The sequence below is a fragment of the Cnephaeus nilssonii genome, assembly GCF_951640355.1.
Source record: "Cnephaeus nilssonii genome assembly, chromosome: 2".
NCBI classification, from domain to species: Eukaryota; Metazoa; Chordata; class Mammalia; order Chiroptera; family Vespertilionidae; genus Cnephaeus; species Cnephaeus nilssonii.
In genome coordinates this window covers 33269291-33292783 of record NC_137073.1, presented here as the reverse complement: position 1 = coordinate 33292783, position 23493 = coordinate 33269291, and the positions used below count along the sequence as shown (strand labels likewise).

At 55.2% G+C, this 23493-nt stretch overlaps 1 protein-coding gene across 2 annotated transcripts in view; it reads left to right on the top strand.

Annotated features, from left to right (window-relative positions):
- Positions 1-21513: 21513 nt before the first annotated feature.
- Positions 21514-23493, top strand: part of ELN (elastin) — a 31748-nt gene continuing 29768 nt past the window's right edge. For both annotated transcript variants that reach the window (XM_079793649.1, XM_079793648.1), the window contains exon 1: positions 21514-21813. In XM_079793649.1, the coding sequence (XP_079649775.1) occupies positions 21732-21813 (82 nt within the window). In that variant the 5' untranslated portion in view covers positions 21514-21731. The remainder of the gene's footprint in view (positions 21814-23493) is intronic.

Below are 23493 nucleotides of genomic sequence, written 5' to 3'. Positions count from 1 at the left end.
TTTGGGACAGTCACTGGTATGAATGCTGGCACGGGGCCCTGCGTGGTGCTGTCCTGGGAAGATGTTAGAGTCCTAAGGAGGACCGTCCTCCCAGGGATGAGCCAGCCTCCCCTCCAAGCTGGCCAGGCGGCCGTGAAAGCGGCGCGACCCTTTGGACCGGAAGCCGATCTAGGAGAGCACCTCTGATTTGAACCTCACTGACTCCTCCAGCTGCCCCTCAGGATCCCACAGCCCCTAACAAGGCCCGTTCTCCACATGGCAGTCCGAGGGTACATGCAGACCTGACTGTGACAGCCCCTGCCTCAGACACTCCATGGCTCCTCAGTGCCTCAGGGCAGACTTCTGGCCTGATTCCCACGGTCAGCTGACCTTTTCAACCTCGTCTCAGCACCGCATCCCCAGTACTTTACCTCATCAGAGTAAACCATGGGCAGGTCCTCAGTCTGTTCCCCCTGAGCCTCTGCCTCTGCCTGGAGCCCTCCCTCCATGCACCCCCCTGCCCCCCCCCCCCCCCCCCCCAGCCCCAGGTCCTCTACAAATGATCCTGCTTTCTCAAGAGAGGACTGACTTCTCCATCTCAGTCCTCCTGCTGCACCTCGCCATCTGTCCTGGATCATGAGACACTCTAGGCACTCCTCTGTCCACCTCTACTGTCCCCACTAGACTGTGGACTCGGCCACGGCTCTCCTTGGGGCATCTCCATGCCTGGGGCCTGGCACACAGTATAGTTGTCCCCTCTTATCCACGGGGATACATTCCAAGACCCCCAGGGGATGCCCCAAACCACCAATAGCACCAAACAACATATACAATGGATGGAGAAGAACAGTGCAAGATTTCAGCACACACTCAGAATGACGTGCAATTTAAAACTTATGAATTGTTTATTCTGGATTTTCCCATTTCATATTTTCGGACCATGGTTACTGAAAACCTCGGAAAGCAAAATGGAGAAAAGTGGGGGACTACTGTAAATGTCTGTTGAATGTGAGTGCATGCACCCATTTTACAGACAAGGGATGTGAGGCTCAGAAGAGCAGTGATGGTGGCTCAAACCCACTGTGGAGTACAGACACAGCGCTTCGAGTTTCTAAAAGGGTGTAGGCTAGTTTCCAGCCTCTGGGGTCTGCCTGGGCGTCACCCTACCCGAGTCAGTCCTCTGTAGGGAGCAACAGTCCCCTGCAGGGGCCACCCCTCCAGGAGCCAGGGAGGGGGGTGGCCACTGGAGAAGTCTTTGGGGACCTTTGGGGGTGCTTCCTGAGAACCAGGTCACTCAGGACAGCTGCTCTGCAGAGCCAAGAGCTGCTGGACAGGCCCTAGGCTTGCCTCTGGGCTCCTCTCTGCCTCCCAAGCAGGGTGGGACTCAGGGCGGGGCGGGCAGCACTGGAAGGGTGTGGCATGAGCAGGGAGACAAGGGGAGAGGCAGGCCTGATTTATGAGCAAGCAGTGATGGGACCACTTGGCAAGGTGGGCACGCACGACAGACCCTTGGAGATAAGAGCCCACAAGTATGTGAGCGATGTAAACAGCGGGGGGGTGGACACCCCAACTCCCAGTACCAGCCGGAGACATCGAGACCAGAGCAGGACGAGGCAGCCATCCTGGACAGAAGGAAGCGTCAGGACCTTCCCTGGCTGGGCTGGGCTCTGCCCACCAGCAGATCGGGACCCCTCTTTCTTCCCCACATTGCCACCTCCTCACCACTGCTCACACTGTCCCTTCCACGGAGATCCTACCTCATCACGAACCCTGCCCAACTTGGCATTCTCTCTCAAGGCAAACCTGCTCCAGAATTTTTCCTGAATTCCTCAGTCTCTCCTTCATCACTGACTGGTCAAGTCGGTCTCTCCTTCTTCGTGGATCATCATGGCCCTTCTCAAGCTCAGCCTTCCAGACCTCCTGCACTTCCCTGAGGGTGTACTTACCACCTTGGGGACTCTGCACACATGCTGGCTTAGCTCTAAAGTTCTTCTCCACTCTGATCTACTGGCAAACTCCTACTCAACCTTCAAAACCCATCTCCTAGTTTCCTTCCTCCAGAGTCATTCATGCCTCTCTAATGGATGACCTCAGCTCCCACATTCCCCACCCCAGCCCAGCCTTCTCAGTCACAGTACTCAGCACTCTTTCCAGCCTTTGATGGGAGCTCCCTCGAATAGAGGTCTCACATGTGCCCTCTCTGTGCTCCTGACTTCCACCTGTGGCTCTTGAGGACACAGGATCTTCAAGGTCAAGACTGGAGGCTCCCTCCTTTTGTGAAGATGCCAAAAGATCAGGCCTCCAGCATGATGCCCACCCAACCCAGTCCTGGCCTAGGGACAAAAGGTGTTCTGGACATTGCCCTTTATCATGATCACAGTGGTCATGTGAAGGGTATGACTAGGCCCAATTAAAGAGGAGAGAATTGAGGCTGAGGCCTGGGAGAACATATCTATCCAAGCCATACTCGAACAGTGGTAGAGCCCACGCTGGTTGACTTAAATGACCTGATGTCCAAAGTAGGTTGAAGACATGCCCAGTTTAAGTACAGTGCAGGGCACATACCAGCTGGTGTCTGGGCAGGACACAGGGACAGGGGAAACAGTGGTGTGTGCAAGGGCAGGGACTATATGGGCTGCCTGCTCAGGGCTAAGGACACGTGTGGGCAGGGCCATGCCATGTCCATGTGGGGCAGAGATAGGTACGAGCTGAGTGCCCAGGGCAGGAAACAGAAGAAGCAGGGCATCAGCCTTGTGCACAGGGCCGGTGTCTGCTGACTGCCTGTGAGGGCAGGAACACAGCTGTGTGCCATGGCACAGCCACCCGGTAGTGCATCCAGCAGACGCCCTTGGCTGTGGGCACAGCCCAGGGACCCACGTCTGCAGACAGGACGGATGGTGCCAAAGCAGAGCCCCCGCCCCTGCAGACAGCCTCGACCCCTCCTCACTGCCCTCCCACAGGAATGCATGACTTTGGATGAAGACTGTGTCATCCAAGAAACATTCCATGTTTTCCTTGGTGCATGCTCTGGGAACGTGGCGAGAACGGCTGTCCACCCTGCCGTCCACATACTTGGGCAGCTGCCGGAATTCCGCTGGGCTGCCCAGGCCAGCCATGTCCTCAGTCTAGAAGGGCCTGGAACCCTGGGAAGGGCCCCGCCCCACCACTCCACCACCACCACCTGCCTGGGAACGCAGGCGGGCTATTCTGGGGCTGGGGTCTCGGTGGCTGGGGGAGGGTAGTTTTCAGAGAACAGAGGTCAACTGCCCTCCACCCAGGCCCAGGCCCAGGCCCTGCTGGTCAGGCACTGTCTTTGAGTCTGGGAGACAGGGACCTGGCTGCCAGCTCCCATAGAGGCCACACCCATGTGATGTGGGGCAAGCCACAGCTCTCTGAGCCTCAGTCTTACCCTCCATACAGTGGGCTATCCCAAGGCCTTCCCAATTCTGAGGGGTCAGCAGTTAGAAACTTTGGGTCTTGACCTGGGCAGCTCATACCAACAGGATAGAAAGGGACCCACAGGTATCCCCACGCCCATACCCCACAAAGGCAGGGACACATCAGCCTTTGTTCCTGATGGCGTCTTGTCGCCCAAAGCGTCTCTCCTTCCGCCCACTTTGAGCACAGAAGCCAAGGTGCATCTGGACCCTGCCTGGGACGCCCGCTCTGATCACTCACTCATCTCCTTCCTCTCATCTCTCTCACCTGTCCCTGCCCTTGTGCTGCAAGTGACCAAGCAAGGTGGGGGCAGTGGGGACTGCTGTCTGTATTCCTCCCTCTCTAGTGGGGAACCCCGCACAGCACAGCCCTCGGGTGGCTCTGAAACAGTGCTGTGATGGGCGTGCTCCCCTGGGCCCCTGGGGAGGGGGGGACAGGAGAGTCAGTGGCTCACAGTTCTGCAGCAGCTATCCCTTCCCTCCCTTCAAAAAGGCCTCTTACCACGGCAGCAGGCCTGGGTGTCACTGGGCCCAGGTGAGGTTGGCTGACACCAAGCACCCACCTGGCAGTCCTGTACAAGCCAGTGATGGAGTCGCAGAGGGGGCGGCCCCAGAGGTGCAGCTGGGCCCCGCCCCCGCCCTAGGCCCGGTGCCTGCTCTGCAGGAGTTTGCGGTAGTGCTTCAGCCCCTTGTTTTTGATTTGGACGTGGTGGACAGACCTTAAGGGTTTTCATGTTTCCTTGATTATTTGGGGGCTGGAACCTGGGGCAGGGGCTGAGGCCACACTGAACAGCAGACTGGGGTTGTCCTGGTCCTCACGGGGCACCCAGGTCCAAAGGGGGGTAGAGCCCAAATAGCTTCTTTCACAAACGAGGAAACTGAGGCCCACGGAGGGGAGAAGCTTTCCCAGGGCCCACAGTGCACGGGGCCCGGGGCCCAGATGGGAGCGCAAGGCACCCGCCCTGGGCCTTCGACTGAGCAGCTTCTGAGGTGGCAGCTCTCAGGAGGCCTCTCGACCCTGGGGTCCGGAGACCCTGGGGTCCGGAGACCCTGCTGAAAGGGGCCTCTCCATATCAGCTGGGCCTGCTCCTCCGTCTCTGGGCTCAGGCCCCGCCACTGGACACAGGTGTGTGTCTGGGCGAGGCACGTCGAGGCGATGCCCTCTGACTGGTGTTCTAACGGGGAGGTCCTGGGACTGTAAATCTACCAGAGGATGACCTCTCGGGGCCGAGTGCCAGCTCCCAGGCTCAGGGCCTCAGCTGGGACCCCAGAGCCAAGAGCCAGGCCCGCGTGGGCAGGGCCTTGGTCAGTCCTTGGAGCCCTTGACCTGCCAGGCCCATCCTCCCCGCCTGCCCCTGTCCAGTCGGCGTTTGCCTTGGCCTGCCTCTCACCCAGCCCTGTGGAGACCCAAGCGCCTGGATTCGGTCACATCCGGCCCAGCCGTCTAAACAGGCCTTAGGGCCTAGAGCTCGCTGAGCCCAAGGGGTGCCCAAAATAACATCTGACTCAGCGTCCCTACAGACACCCCCACCCGCCTGGGCCCACAGGGCGGGGCCTAGAGGCAGCCCAGACAGGGGACTGGGCCAGGTCAGATGGCCACCTGCTCCAGTGAGGCCCTGCCAGTGACGGGCCCAGCCCAGAGGGCAGCGAGACTCTCAGGGTCAAGAGAGCGAGGCTGGGAGCAGAGGGAGGAGGGGGCCCTGCCCTGGGGTTCCTGAGGGAGACAGGTGTCTGCAGATGGTGGCAGTGCGGTGCGGTCAATGTCATAGCAGACGGAGAAGGGCAGGGGGAGAAGGAGGAAGCCGGAGACCCAGCCTAGGTCGAGGCAAGCACATCTGGAAGGATGGGTTGGATCTGGACAGGACAGGGACCGAGGAAACACAGTCCAGACAGGGGAGTAAAATGAGCAGAGGCCAGGCACTCGGGCCTCATACCAGAACAAGGTGGGTACCTCCACCCCTCCGCTGCCGACACTGACAGCCCAGGACAGCTCCCACTGACAGCCCAGGACAGCTCCCGCTCCAGCTCCTAACAGCAATCCACCCCTCAGCAGCCTCACACCATGACTCAGGGCTCGGCCTAGGAACAGGGACAGGAGGGAGGCCGCTGTCATCCAGGGTTTAGTCTGGAGTGGGGTCAGGGCTTGGCCTGTGGTGGTGGTGGTGGTGGGGGGGGGGGGGTGCTCTAAGTTGTGAGACTTAGGCCTATTGGGGGCAGGGGGCACATGGCCTTATCTCCCTGAAATGTGGTCCCCCATCGATCCTGCCCAGGGGGTGCGGTGTTCCCACGTCCCTGGGTGGGTGGCTGGTGTCAGCCCCTTTGTTTCACAGCCCTTGGCTGCTGTGAGGTCATCCTGCCCCTCATCTCCAGGCTGGGGCAGGAGGCGGACACCTGAGTCCCCTCAGGCCTGTGGCTTAATCCCCCAGCTTTCCTGAGAACGGCTCTGCTGTTCTTGGCCAAGGGCCTCCACTGAGCCTGGCACGGCCCTGGCTTGGCCCTCACCAGCGAGTGAGGGCTTGGCAGGGGCCCAGCCAGGGCGTTGGACATGAAAAAAGCACAGAACGTGGGTCCCGGGCGGGCAGCAGGGGCCCAGCGCAGCTCTGGTCAGAGGCTCTGTGGCAGGATGAGGGCTCACCTCCTGGGCCCCTCTAGTCCAGTGGAGGCCCCAGCAGCCTTCTCCCAGCTTACTTGGTCCAGAAAACATTCAGACCCTGCTCCTCATGCCTCTGGAACAAATTAGGGCTTCCCAGCGGGAAAAATGGAAGATTGAGGGCAAAACCCTGGTCCTCCCTGCATAATGAGTCTTGATTGTATCTTTCCATGTCCCCAGCTCAGTGCCAAGCTCTGGGTGGGGCATGGAGATACATTTTCTAAGGGTCCCTGAGGCCAGTCTGCACACCTCCTCACTGCCCCGCTTTCTTGGTATAACCCGAAGCCAGTGACCTCAGTGGGGCCACAGGAGGGCTGTAGCTGACATTAGTTGGGCAGCTACCCTATGCCCAACATGTGGAATGTGCTCCTTAACTCCCCCTACACCTCTCTCTCAGAAACGGGGAAACTGACGCTCAGGGAGGATAACTGCCCAAGGTCAAATGGCTCAAAGTAGGACAATAGGAACTTGAACCTTAGATGGTGAGCCCAGAACCTGGTGGTAGCAAGGGGGACAGGGCAGAGAGAGAGAGGGAGGGAGGGAGAGAGAGACTTGACATATGTTTGTGTCTATGTGTATTGTCCATGTCCGTGTTTGCATGTATGTGTGTGTCCTTTTGTGGGTGTGTGTGTTGTGTGTCTGTGTGTGTGTGTCTGTGTGTGTGTGTCTGTGCGTGTCTGTGTGTCTGTGTGCGTGTGTGTATGTGTGCGTGTCTGTGCCTGTGTGTGTGTCTGTATGTGTGTGTGTCTGTGTGCATGTGTGTCTGTGTGCATGTGTGTCTGTGTGTGTCTGTGTCTGTGTGTGTCTGTATGTATGTGTATGTGTGTGTGCCTGTGCCTGTGTGTATGTATGTGTCTGTGTGTGTCTGTGTGTGTCTGTGTGTGTCTGTGTGTGTGTCTCTGTGTGTGTCTATGTGTGTGTGTGTCTGTGTGTGTGTCTGTGTGTGTCTGTGTCTGTGTGTGTGTATGTCTGTGTGTGTGTGTGTCTGTGTCTGTGTGTGTGTCTGTGTGTGTGTGTGTCTGTGTGTGTGTGTGTGTGTCTGTGTCTGTGTCTGTGTCTGTGTCTGTGTGTCTGTGTGTGTGTGTGTGTCTGTGTCTGTGTGTGTGTGTGTGTGTGTGTCTGTGTCTGTGTCTGTGTCTGTGTCTGTGTCTGTGTCTGTGTGTGTGTGTCTGTGTCTGTGTGTCTGTGTCTGTGTCTGTGTCTATGTGTGTGTGTGTCTGTGTGTGTGTGTGTGTCTGTGTCTGTGTGTGTGTGTCTGTGTCTGTGTGTGTCTGTGTCTGTGTGCAGGAAGGAGCAGGGAGAAAGGCCCGAGTGTGTGGAGCAGCCCCTGCGCTGTCCCCTTTTATTTATTTATTTATTTATTTATTTATTTATTTATTTATTTTTTTCGCTGTCCCCTTTTAGAAACCCCAGAGCCCCCTGGTCCGTTTCATCAGCAATTAGGGTTTTCACATCCTTTGTTTACAGACCTCATTTGTGACCCTCTTTCCTGAAAATTACTTGGAGAGAAACATTTCAACTATGAAACCCCAGGTATCTACCAAGTTCTCTGTGCTTTTAAATTGTACAATAACCCCACTCCAGGGGCTGGGGCTGGAGGTGGAATGAGCAACAGCAAGCTCAGCAGATGGCAAACGACCATTACATGAGACCCCCGATTCATTCATTATATATGTTGAATATTGGCAGCAAGGAAGTCCTGCGGAACTCGGGATAGACCAGACTAGGCTTCATTCACCATTGCACCTCTGTGCCCAGTGCTGAAATACACTATGACTGAAATGCAATAGGTGCTCCGTCCATATTTGCTGAATAAATGAGTAAGTGCCTCTGCTGAATGGATAACACCTGAGCTTCTAAACCACCTCAATTAATTAATAGCTGAGTGCCCTTGAATGAATCATTTAAACTCTACTTTGGATTAATGCTAATGAGGGACCTAGACTAGATCAGAAGCATTAAAGACACAACATGCAGGGCACAACGCCCACCTCTGCTCCCAGGCAGACATTACCAAGCACCCGCTGTACCTGGAGATCCTCAGACTCCTTTCTAACACCACTTTAGGCAGCCATTGCTAGTCAAATGTGGTGGTGATAGAACTTGTTTGCCATCCTGGGAGGGGACAAGATCCTCCAGACCGTAAATCTATGAACAAATGGACAGAAGTGAGGAGTGGGGAAGGATGGGGTGAGGAGGCTCCTTGGAGATTCCTTGTCCCAGTCTGAGGACCCTCAGAGTTGTATGAATGGAAGAGCTGGTCCCAAACAGGTGGGAAAAGAAGTACATATGGAGAGGGGATGGGGACCCCACTTGTTGCCTGAATCCTGACAGATTGGAACCAGCACAGCCTGAAAACCACAGGTAGCCTGGAGCTTTTTACTAATTCTGGGGCTGGGAGGAAGGGCTGGGGCCAATGAAAGAGTCAGGACAGCTGGCAATTCGGAAAGGAGTTCCCCACCAAGCTTGGGGAGGGGTTGGGTGGCAGGCTGAAGCCTGGCTCTGTTGAGATTTAAAGTGCTCCTGTATCGCCCAGCCGGCGTGGCTCAGTGGTTGAGCATCAATCTATGAACCAGGAGGTCACAGTTCAATTCCCAGTCAGGGCACATGCCCTGGTTGCAGGCTCAATCCCCAGTAGGGGGCATGCCAGAGGCAGCTGATCAATTATTCTTTCTCATCACTGATGTTTTTTCTCTCTCTCTCCCTCTCCCTTCCTCTCTGAAATCAATAAAAATACATTTTAAAAAATAATAAAGTGCTCTTGTATCAAAGTAGATCAGAAACTTAAAAGTGAAAGGTAAAACTACAAAGCTTCTAGAAGAATGTCTACCTGACCTTTTAGTAGACGAAGATGTCTTAAACAGGACAGAAAATAAAACACTCACCACTAGAGAAAAGATTGATAACTTTGACTTTATTATTAAAATAAAGGATTTCTGTTCATCAAAAGACAACATTAAAAGAAAGACAAACCACAGAGCAAGAGAAGATCTTTCTAATACATATAACTGATCACAGGATTGTAACAGCATAAAAAAGAACTGCAACAGCCCTAGCTGGTTTGGCTCAGTGGATAGGGCATCAGCCTGCAGACTGAAGGGTCTCGGGTTCGATTCCAGTCAAGGGCACATGCCTGGTTTGCTGGCTCGATCCCTAGCAGGGGGTGTGCAGGAGGCAGCTGATCAATGATTCTTTCACATCATTGATGCTTCTATTTCTTTCTCCCTCTCCTTTCCTCTCTGAAATCAATAAAAATACATTTGGAGAAGGGAAAAGAAGAACTGCTACAATACAATAGGAAAATATCAAACAACCAATGGACAGAAGACTTAAATCAGCACTTCACAAAGACATTCAAATGCCCAAGAGGCATAGGAAAAGGTGTTCACCATCATTATTCATCAAGGAAATGAAAGTCAAAACAAAATGAGAAACCCCTGTGTACCCACCAGCATGGCTAAAATTTAAAGACTGGCAGTTCTAAATGTCAACAGGATGTGGAGCAACTGGAACGCTCATCCACTGCTGGTGGGGATGTAAAACGGTGCAACCACTGTAGAAACTGTCTGGAAGTTCCTCAAAAGTTTAAACACATACTTATCATAAAACCTAGCAATTTCACTCCTGGCTCTATACCCATGAGAAATGAGATTATATGTCCACAAAAAGAACTATTCCTAGTAGCATTACTCATAAGAACAACAAAAGAAGAAACAACCCAAATGTACATTAACATTAGAATGGGTAAGTAAATGGTGGCACCTTTCTAAGATGGAATATTACACAGCAATGAAAAAGAATGAATACACAACATAATTACATTTCACAGACACAATATGAGTAAAAGAAACCAGACACAAAAGAGTACATATATTGGAATTCCATTTATATGAAGTTTGTCTTAGTTTCCTGGTGCTACCCTAACAAAGTATTACAAACTTGATGTTCAAATAAAAGAAATATATTCTCTTCCAGTTCTGGAAGCCAGAGTCCAAAGCCAAGGTGTTGGAAAGACTATGCTCCTTCTGGAGGCTCTTCAGGAGAATTCTTCTGTGCTTCTTTCTAGCTTTTGGTGGTTCATGGTCACCGTTGGTGTTCCTTGGCTTATAGGTGATTCACTCCCATCTCTGCCTTCATCTTCACCTGGCCATCTTCTCCCTGTGTGTCTCGGTGTCCCTAGGTCTTCACATGGCCTTCTGATGATGACACCACTCATGGGATTTAGGACCCACTTTAATCCAATATGATGCCATCTTAATTGGATTATATCTTCAAAGACTCTATTTTCAAATGAGGCCGCATTCACAGGTACTAGGATTTAGGACCTGAACGTATATCTTGGAAGACACAGTTTAACCCACGACAGAGTTCAAGAATAAGGCAACACTAATCTGTGGTGAGAGACATCAGCTGAGGGGTCATCTCCAGCAGGTGCTGACTGGGAGGGGGACACCGAGGAGCCTTCAGGGCTGGAAATGTTCTCTGTGTTGGTGTGGGTGTGATGCTACGGGTTACAGACTTGTAAAACTCAAACTGCACACCTAAGCTTTGTGCACTTTACTCGTGTGTGTTCTTCTTACTTTAAAATGCTCTTGTGGAGTTGAGTTAGCTGTTGGGTAAGCAGATTTCACTGTGCAAATCAATATGATAACACACACACACACACACACAGACCCACTTGCCCTCACCGACACCCCCTCACCAACACCTCCCCACAGCCTCAGTCTCCTCCTCTCCTCCTCTGTGATCAGCAGGGGTGGGAAGGAGGGCCATCCAGGCTGCCTGGTGATTTCGAGTGTGGAGTACGAGGCAGAGGAAGGATGCGTCTCCCCCAGAGTTGAAAGCTAAAACCCGTGTGGGGGACATGGAGACCACTCCGCCTGTCCCACTCCTCCTCTGAGGCCTGGAATGAGAGTTCGGGCAGCTGGGTCTGCTTAGGATAAACAACTGAATGCAAACCCCAGGGACAGATCGCCTCAGGCCCTGCAGGACTCCATTCCGAGAGGCAGAGAAAGATGCCAGCGGAGAGAGTGGGGGGAGAAAGAGACACACAGAAAAAGAGACAGAGACACACAGAGAAAGACAGAGAGAAGGGGACAGAGAGCAGGGAACATCTATCCATTCACTTTCTTCCTACCCCGCCCCCGGGTGTGTGTTCTGGGCCAGGCCATGGTGGTGCTGGGAACACAGAGGGGCTGGGTCACAGCACCAACCCGCAAGGAGCCCCTGGAAGTAGGAAACAGAGACCCCAGCTATCCAGAAGGAGGGAGCCAGGCTTAGGGCAGGTCTGCCTCCTCCTCTTTCAAGGGGGTTTGTGTCTCATTTGCTTCCAAGCCCCCTCAAGAATCCAGAGATAGAACAGAGCCCAGAGGACAGAAGTGATGGGCCAACCCAGAGCGGGCCACGGGCTCAGCGTGGGGATGACCCCCAGTGCAGTGGCCCAGCTCCAGGAGATGTGCCTCGGCGCCCTCTGAACCCCCACTTTTCTTCCTCCCAGGCCTGCTCTGTCTGAGGGTTGGGGCGAGGCAGATGGTGGACTTCGGATACGATTCAAACCCTGACTCTGCTGATACTGGCTGAGGGACCTTGGGTAAATCACTTAACTTCTCTGGGCCTATATTTACTCTTTGAAAATGGGAGAAGAATGTTTTAAAATACAGGTTTTATTATACGAGAATGGTGAAGCCAACCGATCAGGAGACACCTGCCATTGAAGAGATAGCTTGTTGCCCACAGATCCCAAGTGAAGGTGGTAGCCACGCCACAACGGGCCCCACGGGGAAGCACAAGGATCGGTCAGGAGGCAGAGGGAGGGGAAACATGGGCAAGAGCCTTTGTTGTTGCTTCTGTGGGAAGGAACGGGCGAGGCAGGGTAAGCAGATTTAGGATTGGCGAGTTTGGATAATTTCAAACCCAGCAGGCTCTTTGGCATAGGGGTTATACTGGCTGTCTGATACCTGGCCGTGGGGTGATTAGGGCAAGTGGGAAGAGTCCCCGAGTGTGAGAGCCCATAAAGGAGGTGGTTTGGGTGTGGTCCCTGGGGTGGTTGGGTTATATATGAAAGGCATGCTCCCGGGCAAGTTGTCTGCTTTCTCCAGGGATCAGCTAGCCCTGAGAGGGGCAGTCCCTCCAGAGTCAGCCAGACCCCAAGACATCAAGTCATCAAAACCACAGCACAAGAAGCTATGGCTGGTGCAGGGGAACAAAAGCACCTCTGCATTTGTTTGGAGGTTAAACCCGTTGTTTTCACGGAAGCCCCAGGATGGTGAGCAGGTGGCAGGAGCACACTACAGTCTGGACTCCAAAGCCACATCTCACCTCCTCTGAGAAGCCTTCCCAGACTGACCCCACCGGGCACCTCTTCTGCTTAAGGCCCGTCAGGCTTTTTTTTTTTTTTTTCCAACACCAGTGAATTCTCACACACATGTTTCTGGGGGACCAGGGGTCTCACCAGTTTGAGCTGATAGGGAGAGAGTGGGCAGCTCCGTGTGACTCAAAGAATATTTTGAAAGAAAGAGATGAGAACAGTCATACACCCGCTCGGATACTCAGACCATCTGGTAACAGAGTGTGACCAGGAAAGGCCCTCAAAGAAGTCAGTGCAGAGGAGGGGCCTTCTCCTCTCTATGGGACGTTTACTTTGTTTCAGGAAGTGCACACACCTCTGAAGCCCACCCCTCAGTAATCAGTACAGAGGGTCTCCTTTCAGCTGAGCAACGAGCGTGTTGAGGGTCAGGAAAGAAACCAGAGAATCTGGAGGGCTTACCTCCAGAATGTTCCCTCTCCCAGGCCCTCACCAGCCCTTGGTTATGGGCTGATTTGTGTCCCGCCCTAAAAAATTAATATGATGAGGCTCTCACCCCCAGTATCTCAGAATGAGACGGTATTTGGAAATCGTCTCCTAAAAAGATGCTTAAGTTAAAACAAGGATCTTAGGGTGGGGCCTAAACTAATACGACTGGTGTCCTCGTGAGAAGAGGAGATTAGGACAGAGACACAGAAAGGAAAAACCACATGAGGACACAGGGAGAAGGTGGCCGTCTGCAAGCCAAGGAGAGAGGCCTCAGGAGAAACCAGCCTTGCAGCCTCTGAAAACATGAGACAATAAATTCCTGCTATTTAAGTCACCCCATCCACGGAACTTCGTTATGGCAGCCTGAGAAACCTCTGGTGGCTCCGTCTTTTTTCCGGAAGCAGCAGCTGTGGTTGGGGGACACAGGTGACCTTCCTGCCTAGGAGTCTGATGGCCAAGGTTAGGCCAGTGGTTCTCGCACGCGAGTGTGCGTCAGCATCCCCCGGTGGGCGTGTTAAAGCGCAGGTCACTGGTCCCACCCCAGAGTTTCTGAGCCAGAAGATCTGGGTGGGACTGAGAGTCTGCATTTCTAACAAGTTTGTCTCATGTGGAGCTGGTGCTGAGGGTCCAGGGACCACACTTTGAGAACCAATGATCACAATGCTCGTTAAATTCTGAGAAGCGGCCGAAACCGGTTTGGCTCAATGGATAGAGCGTTGGTCTGCGGACTGAAAGGTCCCAGGTTCGATTCCGGTCAAGGGCATGTACATTGGCTGCGGGCACATCCCTGGTAGGGGGTGTGCAGGAGGCAGCTGGTCGCTGATTCTCTCTCATCGATGTTTCTAGCTCTCTATCCATCTCCCTTCCTCTCTGTAAAAAATCAATAAAATATATTTAAAAAAAAAAATTCTGAGAAGCGCTGGCCCAACAGCCCGATTCCCCTGTGGGGGGTCACTTGTAGAGACGGGCCATCTAGCCCAGTGTTTTTCAAGCTCTGCTATGCATGGGAAACTCCTGGGAAGCTGCAAAAATACTAACACCTGGGCCTGCCCCAGAGCTTTTGGTCTGAGAAGTGGAACTGAGGTAGTGGAACCCCAGGGCTTCTAGTGCACGGTCCGGGGTCAGAACCTCTGCTCCAATCTGTACCCCCACTGTTCAGAGGTAGCTCCAGGCCCAGAGAATGGAAGAAGTTGCCCAGCATCACACAGCAATTGGGGCAGAGCAGGGAATGGAACCCCAGTCTCCTGAGGACCCTGACTTCCCAGAAGAGAAGTGGTTTGGGGGATTTTTCAAGCCCCAGAAGCCTTTCTCCAAAGGTCCCACAACAAACCAGTGGGACCAGGCCGGCTGTGGTAGCAGTTGGGTGGGACCTGGAGCCCTGCCCCACCCAGCAGCCCCTCCTCTGTCCTCGGGTTTCTGAGGAGCATGCCCTGAAACCCCTGACCTCCCCCAAGATGTCCTCTCAGGAGCCCCTGGGGAGTCTGAAGGGCTTTGGGGCTAGGGGCAGGCACACGCTCCTCTCCAGAACAATGGCAGCCAGAGCTTGGATGCCAGCACCCTAGTTCTTATCAGCTTGGCAGGAGCACGACCCTGCGGCCAAGCCAAGGCAGGGGTCCGGGAACGCCCAGCAAAGGAGTCTCCCTTTCCCCAGTTCGCTTGTAATGGACTCAGCCACACTGTGGGCGCCTACTTTAGAGCAGGCCTCCTTCCCACGAGCAGGACAACAGCCCCCGTGGAAAGGTGAAAATCAATTCATGCGGAGTCGTTGCAATAGTGTCTTTCAGACTTTCTGTGACGTGCAGAAAGAAAAAGTCATCATAACCCAGTGCTCACATGCAAATACATGTAACTCAGACAAAAGATTCAAGGCACAAGGCTCATTTGGTCACATGTATTCCATCTGCATCTATTTTATTCTGTTCCCTCATTTTTAAATGCTGTTCCTTACCCAAACCAATTTCGCACCCACCGATGGACCCTATCCCGCAGTATGGAAAATGCTCGCGGCATGTGGAAGGCCGGGCAGGAAGGGCCCACGTCCTCCCAGAGTCAGTTACTGGCGGGCTTTAAGCAGGGCGGGGACCGCGGGATCTGTGCTCTCGGGAGCTTGACAAGGAGCAGGCAGCCTGTGGGTGGCCCGAAGAGCAAAGGCCAGCCCGGCCAGAGCGGCTTCAGCCTTCCTCCTTTTGCAAACACCGCCCGGACACATCTTCCTTTGAAAGAAGAGAACAGGATTCAGCTGTGGCATCCTCTCCTCCGGGAAGCCTTCCTGACTGCCCTCTCCTGCCCAGAACACTGCAGGTGCCAGTGTCCTGTCTGTACCCCCTCCCAAGGCTAGATTCCAAGCCAGACCAGGCAGCTCAGAAATGTGCAGAGTTGAATAAATGAGGGAGTAGATAACCCAGGCCCCGTGGGAGCCCCTGGCCCCGGCCTCGCCTGCCTCCCACCCTGCATCCTGGCAGCTGCCCTGCCCGCCCGGTGGGACCCGCCCGGCGCCACAGGGATCAGGCCAGCTGAGGGTTCCGGGCATGGGTGGAGGGGTCTATCCAGGGCAGGGAGTGGCCAAACGTGGTGTAGGGATGGAGACCGGCTGAACCCTGGAGGAAGAGAGCTCCCTGCCCAGCAGTGTTCCCGGTTCAGGCTCTTGGAAGGGCTCCTGGGCACGGCCGGCTGGGGGAGGTGAGGTGATAAGAGAGAGCAGGAGGTTGCATGGCTGTGAACAAGGCAGAGGGAGCACGGGCCAGGGTGGGGGGAGGGGGAGCATGGACAGCTCTGCCCATCAGGTCCCAGAGCCAGCGCAGAAACCCCTGGGGTGCCTGCTCTCCGGGTGTTAGTGCACCTGAAGCTGGGGCTACTGCCCCCTAGGAGAGCATTGTGGTTGGCCAGGGTGAAATACCCCAAAACCCTCAGCTCCAGCCACCGTGTCTCAGGGTGACCCTGGGTCAGTGTGTGTATTTCTACAAGACTCTGTTCCCTCACCCGGGTAGCAGGGTGGTTTGTTAAGTCATGAATACCTGTGTGCATCCATTCTGTATCCTGCTCCTCCTATAGCTCACCCGGCTGCAAGCCCAAGCGTCTGAAGCCTTTTTCCTTTGAGAGACTATCCTAAAGGGACAGGAGACTCAGAGGGACGATGTTCCCCCCCCCCCCCCCGGGGATGGGAGAATGCTCTGTGGTCCCGCAAGCGGATCTCCCCTGACAAGCACCCGCAGAGGCAGCCCAGGCTCCAGGCTCCCTAGCCCCAGCCCGGTCTCAGGGTACACAAAGGCACAGAGGCTCCAGCAAGGGGATCATCGAGGCCAGGGCCCTTCTGGCTCCAGACCCCACACTCTCGAGACGCCTGTATTTTGGTCAGAGGTGGAGGCAGGGCCCCAGTAAACTGGGAGAGAATTTACTGCTGCCCGCCCATGTGACAGGGGCCCAGAGTTAAGATTAAATAGATCTAAAGGAGATACCGAGAGTGCTCTTTCTGGCGGCCAGAGTTTGTAGACAGGGCTCCTAACCCTGTGTTTATAAACTGGGATAATAATATCTGTGATCGCAAAGGGAGATGTGCTTTGTAAACTGTCAAGTGTCAAAGGAGAGGCGTGTTCTGGCCTCCTCGTCCCAAGTCCCCTGGGGAGGGGTGGTCCGAGCCCCCGGCTCGCAATGTTCCCCCGAGACCGCAGCGGACAGCCCGAGAGGCGATGTGGGAACAGCACAGGGCAGAACGACCGGTCCAGGACACCCACCCCCCACCCTGGCTTGCACCCGCCAAGGACCCAGACTGACAAATGACTCAGACACGCAAACACCAGGGCCTGAGCAGAGGCAGTGACTGCACAGAGGTCGCTGGATCAGAGGCAGCTCAGGGCAGGGGATCCCAGGGTGGTAGTGGGGCTGGTACTTGTGGGAGGGGCTTCCTCCCCCCTCCCCTGGCCACAGTGGTTCGCTTCGGTTGCCTGAGATGGTGTCGTGGTCCTCATCCCACCTTTGAGTACTTGCTGTGTACCAGACTTTTAAGACATGAGCCTTCAGTCTTGAAAAGCTTGTGCAAACCCCTGTCTCCATTAGAGGAGACCGGGGCTTCCCTGGGTTAATGACTCTTTACACCACCATTATCAGGAATGACTAGGTGACCTGCTAATTACGTCAATCAGTGTTAATCCCGGTCACATCTCCGGCCACTGGCGCCACGCACCCCTTGCCCCACTCTGCTCCCAGCACCCTAGCCTGGGGTTGCAGAAGCAGCCTGTCCTGGAATCCCAGCCCCCATCCCACCTGCTGAACCCCCTCTCCAAGTACAGCCTGTTCTCCCCTCGAGCCACTCCTGCATGGAGTGAGAATCGGTGGCCCAGACCAGCAGTGCCCCGTCTCCTTTCGGCTGCAGACCCTTTACCTCCAATGCAGTCTGACACCTGTCCTGTTGCAGGTCCCTTCTGTTCCTGGCTTTTTGCTGTCAGAGGGGTCCCGGCTGCCGCTGGGGAGACAAGAGCTACGCAGGCCTTTCTCATTTTCTAGCCCAAGTGTTGGCTCTGGGCCGATGCTGCTTGGTACCCTCCAGTAGGCGGTACCCGCTCTGGCTCGGTCACCAGCATGAGGGCAGGGCCTCTCCCCTGGGGCTGCCTGTCGTGGGTGCGCCCAGGTCTTTCCCTGCCAGCCCTCCAGGCCGTCCCTCCTGCCCTGGCTCCCTCCCTCCTCCGCACACCCATCTACCTGTGAACGCTGAGCAGCAGAAGCCACCGTTTAGTTTCCCCTCCTCTCTTGTCCTAAGTCAGGTTCATTCCCACGAGTCCCCTCATAGTCTCAACCTGTGCCGTCCACTCCGGCGGCCACTGGCCACGTGTGCCTCCTGGCCACTTGAAATGCAGCTAGTCCCAACTGAGATGTGTTCTAAGGGAGTACAACACGAACACAAAACATCTTATTAATATTTTTTCCTATCAATGACATTTCAAATGATAGTACTTTAGATGTATTGGATTAAATATAACTTATTACTAAAATTAATTTTACGTGTCTTTTACGTTATATGACTGCTAGACAATTTTAAATCAGAGGATGAGAAGGTTCTGGCCATCTTCTTAATGTCTGCAGTTGGGTCTCAGGGACGAGGGCAGGTGGTTGGGGGAAGGTGTGAAAGGATCCTTCACTTTACCTTGCTGCGGATTCTCTCTTGGAGTATGTACTCTTGAACCCAGGATACCCAATCCACATTCTTTTCTGTGGCAAACCTCACTTGGGTCCATATGAGAAAATCACATTCCTCCCTCCCTCACACAGAGATGTAAATGACTGATAGCAGAGACTTTCACCTTGTAGGGAATATAGCATAGTCCTGGGTCTGGCTGACTCCAAGCTCTTCCCAGACTAGCCAGGCAGCCCGCGCTGATCTCTCTCTCTCTGGTTCAAGGTTTCATGCAGACAGAGCATCCTGCACTCAGTGGATAAGGGAAAAAACAAAAACTGCACCCCAGCATTCTGGAGGTCTGTCCCCATCTTCTAAAGAGCACATCTTTGCTTATTATCAGACACTCTTGGACGACAGGGGAGACAGAAATGATTCCATCCTCTAGCTAGCTCCACTGTTGGCCAGGCCAGTAGGGGATAAGGTGAAGTACTGAGTACCTATGGACCCTCATAGAGATCCAAGGGGCAAGGATGCTGAGGGCACAGACCTGCAGAGAGGGAAGCTGAGACCAGGGAACGTCGGCAACAATGGTCCAGTGTCCAGCCTCTAGGACAAGCCTGGCAGCTGGGAGCAGCTGCATCAACCAGAAGGGAGGCTGGCCGGTCAGGGGGAAGGAGAGTGACAGAGAAGTTGAGCTGGTAGGGCAAAAGCCTTGAAGGCCATTCTCAGAAGTCTGGACTTTATCCGCAAGGCAACTGAGGGTTTCTGAGCAAAGCAATGGCATGCCCAGAACTGTGTGGAGGCTGGCGGCTCTGTTCTTCCTAAAGGGGTGAACCTGGAGGGGCTGAGGACAGAGATGGCCTGTCAGTGACTCGCCTGGATGCCCAGCAGATGTGGTTCGTCAAGGATAATGGTGAAGCCAGGCTTACCCAGCATTTGGTGAGCCCTCTGTGGGAAGTTCATGACCTTATTTAATCCTTATAGCTATGCAGGGAGGTGGCACAGAGCAGCTGAGGACTGTTGGCTTTCTTGAATGTATGAGTGAATGAATGAATGGAAGTTGTTTGATAACTGTAACCCCTAGTCCTTACATTATATATTGAATGCATTGGGCTAAATTGCACTGGATAATCCAGTTAATGGATTGGATTCTGAACTAAGGCTCCCCTTTGGAGGTGCACAGAGCCTTGTTGGATATGAGTTCATGGAGCTCCTGCAGTGAGCATGGGATGCTAAGAAGAAGAGGGAACACGGAGGGGGGGGGGGGTAGGGGTCAGGAGACAGGGCCCTGGTCCTGCAGAGAGAGGCCTGGCCCAGCAGCCACAAGTCTATCCCTGCAAGCGCCCCTCCACACCTCTCCTGGATCCCCCCACAGCAAGCTCTCTCCAGCTGGCTCCAGCTTCTCTCCCGGTCCTGGAATTAATAAAGACTCTGAGCAGACTGCGGTTTGTAAGTCTGAAAGCCGGTTCCTGCCCACGTCATTGCCCTGAAAAGAGTGGGGCCCAGCTCCTCACCAGCACCCCATCCTTCCCCCTCCTGGGAAGGGGCAAGCATACAGAGGCACCCTCTGGTCTCCCCACCAGCGGGCACATCCCGGCACTGAGCCTCAGACCCTGACCCTGAGCAGCCCCTACCTCCCCAAGGACTCATAATCTCCATCAGCTACCCTCAAAGCACCCCCAAATAACACACCCTGGAAGTAAGAGCTGCACATTTGCTGTGCAAACACAGCTGCAAGACAATTCTGCTGGCACACGCACCCCTTCCAAACTCCTGGAGCGCCACCACCTGAGAGCGGGATGGCCCAGGGTCCCGAGGTGGCCCAGCAGAGAGCCAGCCCAATAGTTACTCTACAGACAGGAGTGGTGCTTGCAGCACCTGTGGCAGTAACCATGGCATTATTACCAGGACTAGCATCAGGTGAGTAGAGAGCATTTGGGATCTAGCAGGCACAGTACATAAATATAGGACCACATTTTATTTATCTTTGCAATAGCCCTCCTAGGTAGCCATATTAATAACCATTTGACATGTGAGGAAACTGAAGCTCTATGAAGAGGTGAGCCGTCCACTAGGAAGTGCTAGAGCCAGATTTGAGGCCTAGGTCCCCCCGGAGCCCAGTGCCTGCCTCTGGCATCTCCACTCTTGGCCACCCCTGGTGCCCTGCAGACTGCCGGGGCGCTCCTGGCTGGAGGGGGTGTCGTTTACCTCCTTCCCTGGAAGCTGTGGTTGTGTCTGCCCCTCACTCTCCACCTGGGCGAGGGAAAGTGGGGAGAAGCTCTCAGACTTTGTGACCTCGACTTTTCCCCTCCAGGCTGTGATGAGGGTAAGTACCAGTGCCCCTCTCCTACCCTCTGGCTTTCAAATCCCCCCTACCCCTACCCTCACCCCCCCCCCACTCCTGTCCCCCCAATCCCCAGGGTCCTCATTCTGCCCATTTAGGCAGGAATAGTCCCAGTCCTTCTGGAAATGCTGGTCCCAGCTGTTTCAGCGCAGGGTCGCCCCCTCCTGGCCACCCGAGGAATGTCAGTCCTGGGTGTTCTAGGGCAGGGAGAAAACCAGCAATCTGGAAGCTCCTGTGTCTGGTCTGGGTGCTCCAGTGCTTAGTGTTGGGACAGGTGGGGGCCAAGTGATTAAACGGGGGCTGGGCCACCTATCAGTCTTGGGGGGCTCCCTAAACCCCTGTGCACACACAGGGCACCTTGGGGGTCCAGACTGTCCTTTGCCAGACCCTTGGACCTGCACTAGCCTACTGTGACCTTGATCCATGTAAATGGGACCCCTGTGGTGTGCCAGGGTCTCCCACGTGCCCCCCAGATGCCCCAAGAAACAACACCAACATGGTCTTAACTCCCAGGACATTCCCCCGGTGCAGCCCCTCGGCCTCTGCAGACATGGATCAAAGACCTGCCAACCCCTCCCCCCCACCACATCCCCCAGCTTCAGGCAGGAGGTTGTGACCTTAGCCCCTGCAGAATGGAGCTGTGTAGTATGTCAGGGTCCCCCTTCCAGCTCCCAGGTGTCTCAGGGGACAACAACAACGTGACTTTACCTTCCAGGCCATTCTGCCTGTAGCAACCTCAACCTCTGTAGACACGGGCCCTGGCCCCAGCTCCCAGACCAGCCCAAAACCCCACTTCCCCAGGTTTAAGCAGGGCCTGTCTGTGGCCAGGTCTGGGGGTGTTGGGGAAGTCTGGAGGGCCAGGGTGGGGGCAGAGGCGCGGGACAGCTGGCCTGTGTCCCCACACTGGGCCCGGGGCCCAGCCGGAGGGGCGGGGGCCTGGCCACTCAGGACTTGGCTAGGACTGGATTTTTGGCCGGGCTGCAGGGCCCTCCCTCCTGCTTCCTCTCCCGAGGGCTGTCCTGGCAGAGGCCCCCCTCACACTTTCTGGCGGGAACAGGGCCAGCAGTGAGAGAACAGCCACAGAGGGAAAGCGGGAGAGAGATGGGGAAAACTGTGTGTGTGTGTGTGTGTGTGTGTGTGTGTGTGTGTGTGTGTGTGTATGCGCACGCGTGAGCGACTATGTGTTTTAAGGAAAAAAGCCCACAGTCCAGTCCACTCAGACCCAGCCTGGGAGGATTGTGAGCCGGCCTTTCGTAATTGCCCCCCTCCCTGCGGCCCCCTCCCCCAGGCCTCCCCCTTCTCAGGCCCTCCTGCCCGCCCTCTCTCCCTCCCTTCTTCCCTCGCAGCCGAGGAGGCAGCAATTACGCTTTGGGGATAAAACGAGGCGCGGAGAGCAGGCTGGGGCATTTCTCCCTGAGATGGCGGGTCCGACAGCTACAACCCTGTGGCCTGGAGTCCTCCTGCTCCTGCTGTCCATCATCCACCCCTCGCAGCCTGGAGGTAGGCCTCACCCTGTTCCCGGAGCCGCCCGCAGCCCTCCATCCTTCCAGCCAGGTGTCTGGGCTAATAGATGAGAGGGTGCCGGCCCTTCATCCCCAGCATCCTCCAGGGGTTCCCCAGCAGGAGCCCGGCAGTCACTGGATCCTTGGAGCTGCCCTTCCCCGGACCCAGCCCATGCTGAGGGGAACCTGTCACATAGATACCCCACGATTTGGGATGGTCCCCAGAGTGTCCAGATTCTGCTGCCCTGGGTGCATGGAGGGCCCCCTGCTCCGTCCCCAGTGCTCTCCCAGTGGGGTGTTGGACGCATGCTGGGGAAGGACCGTTCCCGTTGGGTCTGCAGGCACCTGCAGTTCGCACACCTGCGGACCCAGCCCAGTGGCACGCGTGCCCTGCAGGTAGGGGACCCGAACTGGAAAGTGAACTGTGTGACTTCAGCAGGTTCCTTGTCCCCGCGGAAGTCAGGAACCCCTCTGCGGAAGGTCAGGGTTAGCTGATCATGGGGTTGTGGTTGGAAAGCTGCTACTGTGGTTTGTCCCTGGTGAGAAGGACTGGGACTTCTGAGTGTGTGTGTGAAGTGTGTGTGTGTGTGTGTGTGTGTGTGTGTGCACATGCATACATGAATGAGTGTGTTGCATGCTATTGCACAGGTGGGCATGAGTGTGTATGCCAAATATGTCATCAAATAGTGGAGAAGGTGTCTGGGATAAATGTCTGTTCACAAGTTCATCCCTGGACAGGTGTATGTGTATGTGTGTGTGTGTGTGTATGTGTGTATTTGTGTGTTGTGGGGGGAGGAGGTTGTAGGGTATGTGAAAGTGCCTGTTGGCATATGCAAAAGTCTGCCACCTGACAGGCTTATACACATGGGAGATCTGGTATCCAGGTGTGCATGTGGATGTGCATGTGTGTGTGTGCATGTGCGTGTGCGTGTGTGTGTGTGTGTGTGTGTGTGTGTGTAACACAAGGGAGGACAGGGAAGCTGGGTAAAGTGTCCATCTCCTGGCAGAGGGAGTGTGACCATGGCAGAGGCTGGAGTAGACCTCAGGGCAGTCCTGGACCATCTAGGGTGTGTCCTGCACAGGTCCCAAGGGTACCCCTGTGGGGCGGCTACACACCCTGGGGACCCTGGGAGTGACCCGCCGCGGTGCTCCTGGCTCTGGGAAAAGGGAAGTGAAGGTTCACAAGGCATTTGGTGGGGTGTGCTGGGTGGGGTAAGGTTCCTGTAAGAGTCTTTCTTGCCATGAGAACCAGACCTTCAGTGGGGACCAGCACGGGGGTGCACAGGGTGGAGCAGGGCCAGGCAGGAGGGCTGGAGTGGGGGACTGGGCAGGAGCGGCAGCTGTTTCCGTGAGATTGACTTTCTGGACCAGCACTGCTGGGAACAGGAGCTTCCTGCACAGAGGTCATCGGCCCCTGGACCTGAACGGGGCTATGGGACGTGCGCGCCATCAGGTGGAGCCCAGCGGGGGGAGCGAGAGAGCCCAGGGGACCTGCCACCCAGCTGTCTGAGAGCAGCAGCTCTGGACCTGTCTGGGCCTCCCCTCTCCAAGGTGTGGCCCCTGAACACTTACCTGCCTTCCCAGAGCTCCGCCTAGAGCGAGGCAGTTAATCCCCACAGGATCACCTTAACCCTGAGAGTTAAGAATTACTGTCTTCACTTTACGAATGGGGAACTTG